At 34.0% G+C, this 17,722-nt stretch overlaps 1 protein-coding gene across 13 annotated transcripts in view; it reads right to left on the bottom strand.

The window, feature by feature from the left end:
* The window catches only part of Ank2 (ankyrin 2), a 652,896-nt gene that overhangs the window by 117,794 nt on the left and 517,380 nt on the right, over positions 1-17,722 (bottom strand). For 12 of the 13 annotated variants that reach the window (XM_071614451.1, XM_071614454.1, XM_071614457.1 and 9 more), the window contains exons 6-9: positions 17,310-17,495; positions 13,506-13,604; positions 12,030-12,128; positions 4,563-4,661 (exon numbers count right to left, since the gene is read on the bottom strand). In XM_071614451.1, the coding sequence (XP_071470552.1) occupies positions 4,563-4,661; positions 12,030-12,128; positions 13,506-13,604; positions 17,310-17,495 (483 nt within the window). Of the gene's footprint in view, positions 1-4,562; positions 4,662-12,029; positions 12,129-13,505; positions 13,605-16,850; positions 16,875-17,309; positions 17,496-17,722 lie in introns of all 13 variants that reach the window. The other variant, XM_071614452.1, reaches the window with a different exon arrangement.

Genomic DNA, 17,722 nt, shown 5'->3' on the forward strand with positions numbered 1-17,722 from the left:
TTATGAGTCTTATTTGGGGCTTGAACCCTAGAGGAACGTGAAGCCAATGTGGACCATGTGTACTGACTTCACAATTTTGAATTTGAGGATCTGAATTTGTCATCATCTATACCGCCCTAAGCAACTTTAACCTTAATTCTTGTCTATCTTTCCCACCAGCAGAAATATAAGATAGCAGTGCTACGCACTGTTAATTACCAGTCTAAGTAAGACTCTCCTTTTTTTGAAAACACTAAATAAATAAACTGTATATGTAATATACATGTGTATATGAAATACATGCAAAACCAGGAAGTAAACTAGATTTAAGCAATATTTGCCCATTCTAGAGACTGTACTATTCATTTTTCTTATTAACCAACTCTAATATAGTCACTAGAAAAATGATTGTTGATGAAGTAACCACACTTTGGTAATAATTACATTCAAGAAAGTAAAAATTGTGTCTGGATAAGATGCCAGAAGAGACCCACACTCCAATATTCTCAATAAGGAGGACAATTTCAACAGTGAGAAATGACTAAAAATAAATGAATTAAAGTCCTGATTACCATAGTTAGTGGGTGATAGAGTTCAGGTGACTTAAAAATAATATTTTTCATTGTTTCTAAAATAATCTTTATCCAAAATTATTGCTTCTATATGTAGAAAGCCATTAATGAACAGAGAAAAGAGAAGCACATTAATAAGAATTTAACCATGCATTAGAGACAAAGATAACGTCTAAGTGAAGGACAAATACAAGTCTTATTATTTGGACTGCAGTTTTAAATATTTCTCCAAAATTTTATTATTCTTTGATGCTACTTTATTCACTTGAGATATGTAGAAAATAAAATATTCACCATTATAATCCTTTATTTTACTTTAGTTTATTGAGAACCTACTCAAGCCCCTATTCAAGTACTGGATATACACACAGACAGGGATGCTCATCTTCATCAAGGTTAACTTCTGGGTTGGAGATAGATATATAATTCAAAAACAATGAAAATTGAAATTAAAATATTTCACATGTTGAATCATCATTGCATCAGGGAAATCCAAAGCAGAAAATGGCCAAGAGAGTTTGTGGGTGTGAATGAAACAGTGTTAGGGTGGCCATAAATGGCCTTACTGAGAAGGTGAGTTTCGACAAGATGAAGATAAGAGAGCTGGTGTTATTGATTTGGGGAAAGAGCATATGAGGCAGAATAAAAATAAGTGAAACATGCTGTTTTGGGACCACAGCTGGCATGGCAGATCAATAGGCAGCAAAGAAAAGAATCATGTAGCTTACATGATTTAGGAGGGAGAGGAATTCAGAGAGGTGAGAAACCTTGCATGTCAGAACAGGGAATTCGACTTTATTCAGATGAGATTCTGCTGAAAGAATTAGGGCAACAAGATTGCAGTGATCCTTGTGTTAAGAATACCATTGTCTGGTTTGTAAATTAAAAAAAAAAAAAGAATAGACTGGGCTAGAGGGAAAAGAAGGGAGGTCAAATTGGGGCCTCTTGCAACCATCCACGTGGGATGGTGACTAGTAGTAGAGTAGTAGTGAGATTGTTGAGAAGCTCCTGGCTTAATGACACATTTTAAAGGAGAAAGCTATAGTGTTTAGGGACTGAATGTGGAGAGTAAGAGAGGGTTCCAGCATGATGTGAGGCATTTGGCCTAAGAAACTGGAAGAAAGGGATGGCTATGAATTGAGATAAGAGACACTATAGGAGGATATGTTTAGGAGTGGGGAAAATACCAGGAGTTCAGTTTTGAACTTACTAAATTTGAGATGCCCAGTTGATAGTCTTGGTGACTTGACATCAACATATGGAATTTTAGATATATACACTTGTGTCTCATCAGCATGAAGATGCTATCTAAAGATGGAACTATATGAGAGTTCATAGGGAGTGAGTACAGATAAACAGAGGAAAGACACAAAGACTGAGCTCCAAAAGTTCTAACGTTCAGAGACCTGAGAGTTGAGGAGGAACTCATTAAAGAGCTTAAGAAGTGAAAGCCAGAAAAACAGAAGGAAATCCAGAAGAATGTAATTTCTTAGAAGGCAAATAAGGAAGGTGTTTTGAGAAAGGAGTAGTAAGAAGTTGTGTTAGATGATAGTAACAGAAGAGAACATAGACTGTGTGGGTTCTGATTGAGAACTGAGGGCATAAGATGAAGAGAGACAAGGGAAGCTATGACTGAATGGCCCACCAGAACAAGAAAATTTGGGCAAGTGGGTTCTGGATAAAGTGAGCTGAAATATAAAAGGGGATGGTTTGAAGTTGGGAAGGCTAGAAACAGAAATAATAGAAGGTTTACAGTTATTGCACCAAGAGGCCAGGTAGAAGAATCATCTATTGCTCTTATCAAGATCATTAAAATCACCAAGAATTTGAAATGCATTGTGGTAAAGATTCATTTTGCTGAGAGCTAGAAATTTGAAAGACTGGGGGGAGGGGAGTTGTTTCAAGCAGGAATCATGGGTGATGCAAAACTGAGAGCTTTCATGGAGGAGGTGGGGAAAGCAGTCTGGTACCTCCCAGGTTAGAGGTATCATCTCACTCTGACCTGATTACTTCATCTTCTCCATGTTCCTAATCCTGCACATAGCTCTACTCTTTGTAATTATCTCCTTGTCTATCTTTCCCACCAAAATTTGAACATCTTAAAGATGTAAATTGTGTATTATTCATCTTAATAGTCCTGTGGTGTGCAGAACACTGCTTGGCACACTGTATTATCTCAATATTATAGTTGGATGCATGCTTGAGTGAATGAATATAATCATGTCATGAACAGTTTATGTTGGATCCTTACATCTGAATATCACTTGATTTTACAGAAGGCCATTAAAATAACCCCTTCTTGGTTATCCAGGGTCTTCATTAATGATATGACAGTTATGGGAAAACATCATAGACAAGATTTTTTGATTTGTGGAATAAAATATCTGCATATCCTAAATTTGATATACGTTTTTGTTGGTTATAAAATGATCAGTCAAAAATTTTATTTCCAATTAAATTTCAACCAAATTTTTCATAATTATCTCTGCATTATCCATCCCCAAATTTTGCATTTTAAAATATATTTTTATAATACTTGCAGTATCAACATGATAATGTAATTAATTAATTCAGATAATTTATTTCTCTTTTTTTATTTCTGATTTCAATCCACCTTTCCATGGCTGGTTAGACACATCTTTAAAGACTTGATTCTCTCTTTCTCTCTCTGTCTACACACACACACACACAAAATTAATATTTTAAATAATTTGTTAAATCTATTGCTCTTATAAAGGTCATTAAAACTACCAAGAATTCAAAATGAATTGTGATAAAGATTCAGTTAACTGAGAGCTAGAACTTTGAAAGACTGAGGGGGAGTTGTTTCAAGGAGGAATTGTGGGTGATTCAAAACCAAGAGCTTTTATGGAGGAAAAGGGAGGGCGGTCTGGTACCTCCTAGATTAGAAGTATCATCTCACTTCAACCTGATTACTTCATCTTCTCCAATACAATATAAATATTTAGATGTATATTTAAATGAGTAATTTAGTTTGTTCTGAATGATTTTAACTAAATAGTCAATTGAAATATAGTATAAATTGAAAAATATTTGCTTGTGTCAGCTGCTTTAGTTTTTTAATTGAACCAAGTACAAGCATCAGTTGATATCAATCCTGTTTCAGGGTGGGAGGTGGGGAAGAAATGAGGAAAAACATAAGAAGTGTACTTGGTCTAAATTGGTGTTATAGTTAATGATCCAAAAGTTGTTGCATATCCCATTATATAATTCTGGATGATTAACATCAATCTGTTTCATGATATTTTCTGATAACCCAAAGTAAGGCTAGATAATGGGGAACTACACCACAATAAAGCTTTTAAACTACATTTGATAATTAAAATCTCCAACAAACCAACTAACCATGTGGTTCTTATTTATATAGAAAAGAATTTAGTTCATGTTTAAGCATATTAACAAAATGAGACAAAAATACTAGAAGTATTATGCCATAAGAATAATATGCTTGTTGATTGGTTCTTTGTAGGTGGCCAATCTTAATTTATGTTTTCTGTATCACCACTCCTAATCCAAATGTAATCAACCAACACCATTAAGTAATTGTTTTACTAGTATTGCCTAAAAGATAAAAATTAGATATGCAAAAGATCCATCTTCTATTGCTATTTGTGTTCCTTTAAAAGATATTTATATATGTTTTTATGATTATCTCAGAGTGTCAAAAATTTAGACTCAGAGAATATAAAATATATTCTAACTTTTATATGATACTCTTATTTATGTATAATTATATTCTAGTTTTCACCTGTAGTAAAACTAGCAAAATATAGGAAGAACCTGGAGGTACACACTTAACACAACTTAATTGCATGGATATGTTCATTTCATTAACTTTAAATTGATTGGATTTATATTTCTTATTTTGAGTATATATGTATTGAGTAACTAGAAAATGCTTAACTGATTCTTTAACTTCAAAAAGAAAATAAATTTCTACAAAGTGACACAAAGGGTATCCTGGATCCCTTCTCACCCATAATGACCCACCTTCGTCCTTGCCAGCAAGGGAGCACCTCGTTCCAACAGAAGTTCCACCACTTGGTCGTGCCCACTTCGCGCAGCACAGTGAAGTGGTGTCAACCCATCCTGCCAAAAGAATTAAAGAATTAGGGCTGAGTTCACTTTTTTCTTTTCTTTTTAAACGGAGACTACATTTATTGTTTAAGAAGCCCTCTCTTGGTGCTTCTTAAAGTAACAGAACTGCAAATAGTTATAAGAGGGAAAAAGAGATGAGTGAAAGAGAAAACAAGATGGAAAGGGTATTTCACAAAGAGAAATAGAAAACCAAAGACAAAACAAGCAGGAGGAGGGCAGGAGAAATCCTATGTGTGGGGTTTCACTGGAACAAAACCGACTTCTGGCCAAGTGTTTGCTTTGTCATGGAGAAATAACACATTTTGCAATTGTTGAACTTGAAAACCCTGCTCACCTGGAATCACAACTCAGGAAGACATCAAGTTATACTCTTTTCATTTTGGTTATCCTAACAAAACTTTCACCTGATAATTCTTACAATTTGTCCATATATATCCTACTACTTTAATAAATTTTCCTAAATTGCAACCAGATGCTTGTGAATCGGAAGGGAAGGTTTGTTATGTTTGCCTTTGTCAGATTCTTCCAAGGATTTCCAACATATCTTACATAATTACACGATTATTTACATCATTACATAAATATTTAAATAATTATTTCCCAAAGATAAAATTTATTAATAATAGAATTAAAACTATGTCAAATCGAATGTGATACAACCATATATTATTTATAAAATTTTCTGACATGAAAACTTTCGAGGTAGGTTCTGATTCCAGAACAATTCTCAAATGTACTGTCTCTGTTTTATTTTCCTCCAGAAGTGTGGCAAGGCCAAAAGGCAGGGTATGTAGGAAATATGAGGTAAAATACAAGGCAAAAGCATTGTAAGGAACAAAGAGCAAGAAGTGAGAGAGAAAATGGAATCCTGAATGTATAATTAACCCACTAAGAAAAAAAAAATAGAGATTATCCCTTGAAAGAGATGGAGAAGGCAAGTAGCAATCAGAAAGAACCAAGTACAGGAGAAAGTAAGAGTATTTCCAAGGCTTCAGTTCTGAGGCTCCAGAAGGATCCAATTCATCCAGCACTGTGACAGGCTATCTTTTTTGTCTCTTCTTCCAAGACCACCTTTCCAGGTTATGCTTTACTCTTAATAAAAATAATTCCTCTGAGTTACAACATTTCATTCTGATATAATATTCTGGGATTTCCATGCTGGATATTTTTCATTTGACCCTCCAGATCCACGCTCTGCTGCATCCTGACTGACTCTAGGCTGCATCAGTGGGCTACCCTACCCTCTGGCATCTGCCAGGCCAATGGGAAAGGCAGCAAGACATGGATGGGGCTCTCCAAGGGATCTCCCAAATCTGGCTGTGTGCCTTTACCAGATGCTGGAAGCCACCCGTGAATGAACCCAGTGGGCATGAAAGCCACTGGATGGGAAAGTCTGGTATCTGGCAATTCCCAGCTGCACTCCCAGCCTCACTCCTGCTGGTTTGATACCACCCATTACATATTATATCCGACCTAGTTCTGTCAGGTTCTGCACTACACTGGAGATGGGGTGACCTGCTGCAGCCACATGGCCACACAGCCTCTCAGAGACGGGTGTGGCTTGCCAAGATGCCAATAAACCTGTTGACTGCAAGACACCATGAAGCAAGACTCCACCCACTGAAACCTTATCCCTGCCTTTGATGTACTCTCCCTTATATAAAGGATCAGAGCCATTTTCTAGTGATTCAGTTCCAGCTCCTATGAGAACCTATCAGGAATTCCGCTTTCCCTTTCAAACTTAATTTCTGGTTTTGTCTCTTATTTCTTTACTAATTATTTCAAACTTTCCTTTTCTCAGGTAGCTCATCACCTTCTGAGCAGGAAACTATGTTAGCAGGGCACCCAGCACCCCACCATAACCAAAGGTTAAACTCCTGCCAAAGCAGCTTTTTCACATGTGTCTCTCCTTCATGGTCTGGGGGCCTCTTCTACTTCTCTTCTTTCAGGTCTGTGGTGACTAGCTTCTAGAGTCTACATTATTCTTTGTGCCCTCCCTACAGACTACCCATGACATTATAAATAGACCCTTTAATAAACTCTAATCAAATGATCAGTTTGAATGTGCCATCTGTTGTTGGCTAGGACCTTGTCTGGTATTTAAATGTATTTAGCTCGTATGAAGACACTGAATAACTAAAAGATTTTGCAACTTGGGGTACAGGAGAACTCGCATGACAAGATTTCCTTTCCAGAAAAAAGTACTTACCATAGGTGGGATTCCACATTTTTTTTAATGAATTTACCAGATAGGAGTCTATAAAGGAAACTGTGCTGGCAAAATGATTATGCTTTTGTGTCTTGATAACAGTACCCTGCTGAAACTACAGAGCAACAGTTGCTATAAAAGCTATACAATAACTGGATATAGTATGACTGCTCACATTCCTGGTGGATGCTGCAATTGATATCTTGAGTTTGAGGAATTCCATGTAGTAAGTGGAGCATCCAGTGCAATGAGTCACAGAGACCTGGGGAAAATCTCAGATCAGATGCCTGGGGCACCTCTCCTTAAGACTCAGCTTCATCACATATAAAACTGGGATGATTTTTCCTGCCCTGTTTAACTTACAGCATTGTATGGATGATAAGGTAGAGGATGGTGCCTTACATCACTTTTAGAAAATGTGGAATGTTGTTTTCTGTGAATTCCATGGAATGGTCATTGTGTAATCATGTTGAAACCTCAACATGATTGTTATCCCAGGATAACAATGGGAACATCATGGAGAACATTAAGATGCCTGGAAGAACATTAAGGAACAATATGGATTAGATTAGTTCTAAATCTTATGTTTAATGATGCAATGTGGCTGTTCTTATAAAAGACGAGTGAATGATGATCTCAAATTCAAGTTGCCCAACATGCTCAATCCGAATAGAACTTGAATCTTTTCTACAAAGTATAGTATTGAGTTAATGCTGAAAAAAATCTTGCCCTAGTTTTGTATTGATATTTTTACTTAAATTTTTAATCCTGAATTTGAAAATTATGCTTTCATCTCCCTCTCCAAAGTCCCTTTCCTGTTGTTCCTTTTTTTTTTTTTTTCACTAGGTTCATTCCACATGAATGTGCTACCACCATGATGTGGATAACTCTGACAGGAGACGATCAATCCACATTGCTGGGTTACCTATCTAGTTGGTAACTCAGCACTAGCTTTTTACATCCATTTCTTTCTTATCTTTTCCTTTTCTCCCTGTCTGCATAGGTCACTGTAGCAATAGCTCTTAAAGTCCTTTTATTATAATAAAATGTTAATAACTAAGCTGTGCATCCGGGTCATATGACTTAACTAGGTTGAAACTCATTTTTCCCTTCTGGTAATCTCATTTTTCAAATGAATACCTGTTAATTTCAGCATATTTTCTTACCAAGAAAAAAATTATATGCTTCACAAGTTGTTAGGAAGATGAAATAAGATGATATTCGTAGAGGGCTTAGTAGGGTGCCTAGAACATCATGTGCCTGTGACAATTGGTGGCCATTATTGCTATCATTTTAATAGTAGCAAGGGCGATCCCTCTTTCTGATATGATTTTTTTGTTCATTATCCTTTAATTTTTTATACTTTCATTGTTTTCATTGAAATCCATAATTCAATATTTTAAACATAATCTTCACATGGGGCCTCTCCACATCTAAATAATAAATAAGTTAAAAAACAACAAAAAAGAATAATGCCCTTAATAAAGCCTGAATTAACAAGTTCATTTTAACTATTTCTAAAATTTATGTTTCAATATTAAAATGAGGATTTTTAGACACTACCAAAGGGATCTGGTTAAAATTTCTCTGAATTACATAGTAGAACCTTGTCAGTGATGAGAATGTCATCAAGATGCAAATGTGATATATAAAATTTCAGAGTATTCATGGTCAATTTGATTGCTAGAGGAAATTGAGAACTCTGTGACAAAAATGAGAAAGTGATATAATCTTAAATTTCATGTATAGAAATTTTATTATATAATCTAAAATGAAAGTAGGAATAAATTAAATATTTTTATTTAAAACTACATTTTCAAAGGACAAAAGAAAAAGCAAACTACTATTTTATTTTTTAAAATTTTTATTTTACTTATTTATTTTGCAGTACTGGGAATTAAACCGAGGGCCTTGTGCATGCTAAGCAAGCATTCTACCATGGAGCTGCACCCCTGGACCTTACAGTCCATTATTTTAGTAATCAAATAGTATATCTCTGGAATTGTCCTCAATTCCAGACCATAGTCTTGCTTCCACTATTTACCTCCTATTTGAGTTTGTCTTTGATAACAGGGATATTGGTCTTCTAGCTTTAGCCAGAATGAAAATAATTTAACAGTACTTTTAATATCCTACCACTTAGAGTAGAGTAAGTATTTGAACTTAAGGGGGAAACATTTTGGTACTATTCCATATTGTGCCCAATACTGTACTATTCCATATTGTGCACAATCTTGGCATGTGCTGAAGCCAACTAGCTCACACTGAGCAGAGAGAGCTAATTTCTGTATATCTCTTCCCAATTCTGCATTTAGAGATACCATATTGGTAGCTAAATTGACCATGGTGGAGCTATTTATACCAAAAAAAAAAAAAAAAAAAAAAAAAAAAAAAAACCAGGAAACACTGCAAATCAAGATTTTTGTTTTCCTTTTGCTTTTCTGAGAACCTGTGATTAAAACTTTTAACAGCACACTGCTAACCTCGTCTCTTGGGTATTGGGAACTTTGCATCTCTATGAATACAGAGATCTAGTCTATTTTGTTAACTTGTATCTTCTGGGTTCACAGTACCAGGAATTCAATAACTATGTTTTGAAAGAATGAAAGAATAGAATGTCCTCACAATCCACACAATCAGAAAATCTTTCTTTTTAAAACCCTGAAAGTAATTTATTTGCTATATCTAACTATGCCAAGTAAAAAATGATCCAAATATTCCATTCCCAGTGCCTCCTAACACAGTGGATTTTTAACTGGCAAAAATGAATAAAATGAGGGTAATTAGTTAAATGGCAGATCTAGCATAAGAATCCATTTCTCTTCATTTCTTAGTCCTCTTTATGTAAGTACTAAGAATTGTCTGTTTGAAGTTAAACTTTTTAATTGTACGGAATGTAGATGAGCTACATAAATTGGAGCATCTTTTAAAGAGCTAAATAAATATTGTGGTAATCAATGATAATAAAATCAAACTGCCTGAATAATGAATGAATACTGCAGAAAAGCATTAATAAAAGGAATGTACAATCTTAGCACATTGGCCAAGGTAACAAATTTTTGCATTTGCAAAGTGCTCTTCCTCTAAGTAATCTCAAGTGTCTCATAGGGAAAAAAAAAAGAATAAGGGAGAAACAGTGTTGATGGTTATGTTAGTAATATAGCATTGTGTTAGGAATGTTAGTAATGGTGATAGTAATAGAGGAATATGCAGAAACTCTTTTGCTTTAAATATAAAGAGCAAGGGTATAAAGCATGCAGCTCTGGGAGTTCCAAATTGTATGTGCCCACAGCATAGCAAGGGAAGTGACATGCCTACAAGGCAAAGGGTGGAACCACATGAAACACTGAAGCAAAGACACTGGACACCACAACAGAGCTTCTGACAGATAAAACAAACTACTCCAGAATTCCCATGTAATTTGACACAGCCACCTTGAACCAAATGTCCTGGAGAAATGAGATTTAGAAAGCAATATTCTGCAAGAGTATCCAACACCAGAATTTGTAGTCCACGATGGGCGTACATTCTGGAGACTTAAAGATGGTGAGATTTATTTAAAAATATTTTCTTGCCTCAAGATGTGCAAGGGTACTAGATGTAATCCTTATTGCTTGGACTGAGAACATGAAGTTCCAGAATTATCAAAATAAAGAGAAATATTACAAGGGACATGGTTTTTTTGTTTTATTTTTTCTTTTCTTTTCTTTCTTTCTTTTTTTTTTTTTTTTTTTTTTTGATACCAGGGATTGAATCTAGGAGCACTTAACCACGGAGCCACATTCTCAGTCCTATTTTGTGTTTTATTTACAGACTAGGTCTCACTGATTTGCTGAGGCTGGCTTTGAACTCGCAATCCTCCTGTCTTAGCCTCCTGAGCTGCTGGGATTACAGATGTGCGCCACCATGCCCGGCACAAATTATACATTCTATCCATTAACTTCCATAGCTTTTTTAATATGACATATTTCAAAATTTTCATATTATAGGAATATTTAAAGTTTTTTGTTAAAGTCAATGGTTAACCTAATCTACTTCAATAAACCTAATATTAACCCACTAGATTATATTTAAGCAAATAATGTTAGCAATATTATTAAAAAAAAATTACAAGTAGCTAAGTCATTTACCCACTCCACATTTTTAAAGAAGGCAAATAAACAGCTAAGAATTAATTCTCATACAACCTTATGAGGTAGAAAGTAGTATTAGCTTAAATTCAGAGAAGATTAGTACATTAATTAGTACATTAGAAAATGATGGAAGTAGAGACTGAAATTAATCAGTGTCTTTTTCAGAATCTGTCCTAGTAACAATTGTACTCTACTTCTCATCATATTATCTGATTTATTGGGAATACATTAAAAACACAGAATGACATTTTACTCAAGTTTGAAATTAATGAAGGATAGCATATCCATCAAGATGATATTCAAGTAAATGTACAAAATAAATGTGGTTTTTTTTTGTTATTGTTTTGGGGTTTTGTCTGTTTGTTTTTGTCCTGGAGATTGGACAACTGTATTTTTTTAATAAGCATAATAGCAAATCTCCTGTTCAGATTAGTCTAACAAAATCACTTAAGAAAAATGACTTAAGGGGCTGGGGTTGTGGTTCGGTGGTAGAGCACTTGCCTAGCACTGAGTTTGATCCTCAGAACTACATATAAATAAATAAAATAAAGGTCCATTGACAACTAAAAAAAAAAGAAAAAAGAAAAATGACTTAGGAATTGATGTTAGAAACAAGATTTTCAGCATGTATTAAAATATTTTATGTAAAAGTCACATTCTCATAGCCCAATATTTTCTAACAAATTTGGGTTCTTATTTATAATTATCCAAAAGAGAGATGTATAAGTCCAATCTTTGATCCTTGTTCCCAGAAAATCAGTAAGACCAAAAAAAAAAAAAAAAAGTGAAACTATTACATTGAGGGGCTAACATTCTGTTTTCAGGCATTTCTGAACAAACATTAATTTCACTTTATGATATGAAGCTTTAAATATTGTATGAGATTTAAATCAAATCCAAGGTAGCAATTTCCTTGAAAACACATTGTCTGTGTTTACCGACTAGTGTTTTAAGGTGATTGGTAAGAGGATACAAAGAAATTATAATGGAAGTAAATCAAAGAACAGAGACACTCACCCTAGTTTTGGCATCGATCTGACCACCTCGATCTAGTAAGAGCTTCACCATGTTTGTGTTTCCCCTTTTGGAAGCCACATGCAGAGGAGTGATTCCATTCTACACCATGGAAAGACAAAACAGAGCAAGTTGGGTATGACGGCATGATAGCAGGGACTTGGTGTCAAAGGGCACAAAGGGCACAAATGACCACCTGGTAATTTGACCCATGGTTTCTACTGTTTCAATATCTTTGATTTTTTTAAGGACCAAAGAAGCACACAAACTACAAGGCACTATTGTTAGAGAATACAAAATGGAATAAAACAGCATAAATTAGTCAATAGCTATGAATGTATTGAACGTACACATTACAGTGAGTAGAAAAAGGGAGAACTTTGGTGTAGTAGAAACAAAAACTCAAATTCTATCTAACATAGATCCCTAGGATAAAATCTTTTGATAACATCCAGGCTCTTAAAAAGTCTGGGATCTCAAAGTTTTTTACACTTAGAAATAGAAGTACAGCTAGATTAGACAAAGGGCAATAAAGGGGAGGGAGGGAGGATGGAAACAAGAAAGACAGTAGAATGAATTGAACATAATTTTTCTATGTTCATATATGAATACATGACCAGTGTAACTCACATCATGTACAACTAAAAGAACGGGAAGTTACTCCATGTATGTATAATATGTCAAAATACATTCTACTGTCATGTGTAACTAAAAAGAACAAGTTTTTTTTAAATAGCATACAAATACACATATTAATATCCAATGGAAAATGATTCTTATAAACATATTTTTTAGAATCATGCAGTAAGAAAGGCAACTTGAAAACAGCACAACATAGTTCCAGTGCAGAAAACTTCTTAGGAGAATATGTACCTTATTTTGTCATACTTTTTTGAATATTCAAATCTTGCATTAATTGATTTATACTAAATACTACCACATGTGAATTTTATATCTTTCATGTAAATGAATTATTTCCATACCATTAAGCAGATAATACTCCATGTTATTTCTGTTTCTATATCTTAGTCAGACTCTTCGTATGAATGAATTCTCAATTCATTAAACAAAAAATTTCTGTCAAATTGCATGCCCTCTTATTACTGTAACACATACTACCTACATATTTTATGTATAATATTTCATTGTTTATTAACTTGAAGCTGATTATTCATCATTTTCAGCATGATCTTTAAACATAACTGCTCAAATTGTTGTCAAAACCAATAGTCTCCTCAACTATTGCAAATGATTTGTGTGCATGTGAATTTAGGACATTCCTGTTTTTTACTTGTTAAATCCCAAGAACTTCCTGTGATATGAAAAAAAAGTAAAAGGAAAATCTAGTACCTTTAGGAAGTTCCAAGAAAGGGGAAAAAATAAAAATAAAATCTTTAAGAAAGCCATTGGTGTTCACTTTTACTTTCATAAAATACCAGTTTATTGCTGCCTAAGATATGAAAATATTTCAATCCGTACCCTGGCTGTGAAGTCCACAGCAGCGCCCCGGTTTAGAAGAAGAGTTGCCACATTGACATTTCCATAGTGTGCAGCTATGTGCAAAGGAGTAAAACCACTCTGTGGAAAGGAAAGAAATGGCAGTTGACAATGCATTTCACTTTTTATGCTATGGTCACCAAACCAATGAAGAAAATCACTTATTTTACAGCTTACCTAATATATGAAAAACATAATTTAGATAATAAATGCTTTAATAAGACTCTTTTCAAATTGTAGTGTTATGTGGTGATAGTTACATAAAGAGGTAAATGCGCAATATATAGTTATATAAAGAAATAAATATTCTACATTCACTGGTATCATTATTTTTAATTATCACAAATTTTTATCTATTTATCAGATTTGCTTATTCCAAACCATGTTTCTTGAGTTGATTTAGCATAATAGAGAAAAACAAAATATGATTAAAAAACATAAAGTTTCAGCCATAGAATTAACACATTGTGAATTTTAAAAAATGTGGTTTTCTTGGGAGGTTTCAAACCTGTGTTTTTATTCTTGATTTGTAAAATAGCATTGGTTGACATTATGTCTTTGGAACTGTAAGAACTGAAAATTCTTACAAATACCTGTCATGGTATTTCCATATCCTTACAACTGATTAATCAGGCAATGTTTTATAATGAAAAAAAAATTTTAAACAAAAATTAAATAATATACTTGGTAGTAATAAGAATACAAAATAAAAGTTCAGCATAGTCCAATTTTGAATGCTAATTAAACTAATTTTTATTAATAAAATATGATTAAGGCAACCAGGTTAGATCAATTATACAAGTATTAGAAAATTATTTACTCTGAAAATGTTCAAAAAATAACATCTGAACTTTTTAAGTGAAGAAAAGTAGATATTTATTTATATATTTATTTATTTTTGATGAAATTTGCTTTAAAACTTTTGGCCAGGCACAGTGGCGCACACCTTTGATCCCAGCAACTCAGGTGGCTGAGGAAGGAGGATTCTAAGTTCAAGGTCAGCCTCAGCTATTCAGTGAGGGCCTAAGCAACTTAGCAAGACCCTGTCAAAAAATAAAAAAATAAGAAGGGGGAATGTGGCTCAGAGTTAAGTGCCTCTGGGTAAATCGCCAGTAACCTCTGCCCCCCAAAAGACATTAATTATCACAATAGATGTCTTAACTCTTATTAAATTACACAAAGATCTGATCATCTTCTTCACTCTATTTTCATTACTTAAAATAGTATTAAGTGGCTATGACATCCTGCCGTTTTCTGATTATTTTCTATTGTTCTTTATTATTTGAACTGAACTTTGATGTGTACCATATTACTTTAAAGAAATATTTTCTAAATTACAATCATTGTTTTTCTATTGAGTTGATATGTGGGTTTAGTGATTTTGTTTTTAAAACACTCTGAATAAGTCCTCAGATAACTTAGGTAACAGAAATTTTTCTGCGCTATCAGCAACATTAACTGCAAATAATTTTTACTGTAGAGAAGCAAGACCCAAAATGAGAATAGTAATTATCAATCCAAAATTCCACAACTGTAGTCAAGATATTTTTATTTTACATTTAGGTAATGCCAAAAAGTGATGTCAAAATGTTAAAAAAAAAAGTCAGTATACTCCGTATATCATTTTATAAAATGTCAAATTGTTGTATTTTAAAACATAATTGATTTTTTCATTTTTATCTTGATATTTCCTGTCACCCAGGCATATCCTGAATGTATGTCTATTATTCAAGTTATAATATAATTTCAGAAAAACATACTGATTGCTGGTAGAACATTTTCAAATTATTCAAGTATAATAATATTAGTTTCTCATTTGCAAAAATAAATGAATTTATCGTCTGATACATCCTCATTGACCATCCAGGTTAATGCCTCAGCCTGTGAGTCTTGGAACAGCACAAGACTAACAGAAGCCCTCTCAGAGGACTCTTCCCTGATTAACAGAGAAGTGGGAGGCAGAGTTCACCCTTCCACAAGACTACAGATGGAATGATTCCTATTCTTGGTGCTCGATTAACTTAAGAGAAATATTTATGACCAAGTACAACTCAATCCAAACTGCTGCTTTCAAATATGATACTTAGAGCTAACACTGCTTTCAAAAACGTATCATATTCACCAAAGAGCATCTAAAAAATTAAATGTATTAAAATCAGTAATCAGTAATAAAGATCAATTTGTACAATTCCTATTTGAATAATTTCACCAAAGTATTGATTTGGGGCCTCTGCTGTTTTTTGTTTTTGTCTCTGACCTAGGTTCCATGCATAGATATGGACCAAAAGAAGTGACACAAATAACTCAAGTCTACTGCCATCTCAAAACACAAATGTGTTGATAAAGAAAATTATAGTTTTAGAAATACATCTCTATCGTTCAACACTAAGTGTGAATGTTCAAGGCTTCATAATCTCCATGAGCCCATAATCCAGTAATCAAATAAGATGTTAAAGAATCCCCTCAGGGGCTTGGATATATCTCAGTTGGTAGAGTGTTTGCCTCCCATGCACGAGATCCTGAGTTCAATCGCCAGCACCAAAAAAAATAAAAAATAAAAGAATTCCCTCACTCCAGTGAAAGTCAAGCTACATGATCAGCCACTTGCCTTTGAGTATAGAATAATATCTATAATATACTTTCAACAATGTTTCTGTTAGGGCATGTCTGCAGCAATGGCCAAGGAGAGACTAGACCCCCCCACACACATATCCCACCCTGAGAGGTTTCAAAACTTATTACTCTTGTTGCTTGATATCATCTATTTTCACATGAGGAAAATGATTTAATGGCAAGTGTTTTAAGACTTATAAAAAAAGTAACTGCTTTGCACATGATATGCTTGATATGATTATTGATTACAAACAAAGTGATAAAGAAAAAAACATACAGGGGTAAAAGGCAATTGCAATTAGACAAAAATATAAAACATGGTAACGGAGAAACCTCTCTCATTTTCACTTCTCTAAACTTTAATCTGAGAATTCTCATTAAGAAATCAAGATCACATCTCTTCTTTGCAAAAAGTTAAAAGTAAAGCTCATTTATTAAAATATGTTAAGGAAGAGTTTTATTTCATGGTCTAGTCTCATAAACTTTAAATTTGTATTTAAATAGTTTCGTTGATTTAATAACACGTCAAATAGATGTTGCATTAAATATATTTGAACTATCAATTTTCCTTAATTATAAGAAAAATTTCTAAATGATTTCCCATTCACGGAAATTTTAATCATTAGTATGAATTAGTGAGCATTTATTCTAACTGGGTAAAAATTAAAAATAAATAAAAATAAGGCAAGTTTTGGTATAATCACAATACTGTACCTCAGTTGTCCTATTCACCATCATCTGAAGCAGTGTTGTATGGGAAAAAGAGGGAAAATATTACACAGTGCAAAATTAAGGAAACAGTCAATCTGCTTGCTGAACTGGGGATACTATTCCAACATGCCAAAATGCAGTCTACGCAGAAAAAAGTCCCAAAACACTACGCAATACAGTTGTTTCTTTCTGATTCTTTTTTTCTATTATTTATGACTGTAAACAGAAGGAAGCAAATTTCTCAATAGCCAATCCTCATCATTTAAAGAAAATTATCTTGCATTTAATTTTTTTCTAGTGTACCCAAATACCCCATCTTTCTGAAATACCTCTGAAAGTAATTTTATCTCTTTTCATGAGCAGGAGTAATTTTGCATTATCACCAGGGCCTACTTCTTTATCACTCCCCAGGAAGAATCTGGCAGCACAGAGTTCCTTTAAACAGATGCACTCAGCTTTTACCTTGGACTGGACGTCAGCGTTGTGGTCATTCTGAAGCAGGAGTGCGGCAGATTTGGTGTCGTCTTTCCTAGCTGCAATGTGCAGAGCTGGCAGCCTTACTTTGCCTTTGGTGTCATTCTCCAAGAGGATGGCCACCGCCTGATTGTGTCCTTGCTGGAGGGCCACAGCTAGAGGAGTAAAGCCATCCTGGCAAAATCGAGGAAGAAAAATATCTTCCATTAACATCCAGATTCTTAGGTTTCAGCTCCAAGCAGTGGTGTCTCTAAATTTTAAGGTAGTGATGAACACTGATAAGCAAGATCAGAAGCAGATCATAATTAGTCATTTGTCACACTGTGGACTAAGTTAATCAGATTTCTTTCCTAAATTCTGTTCTATAGATTTCTTTAAAAAATGTGTCCTAACAAAGCACA

This window comes from Marmota flaviventris, chromosome 7 (genome assembly GCF_047511675.1).
Source record: "Marmota flaviventris isolate mMarFla1 chromosome 7, mMarFla1.hap1, whole genome shotgun sequence".
Taxonomy (NCBI): Eukaryota; Metazoa; Chordata; class Mammalia; order Rodentia; family Sciuridae; genus Marmota; species Marmota flaviventris.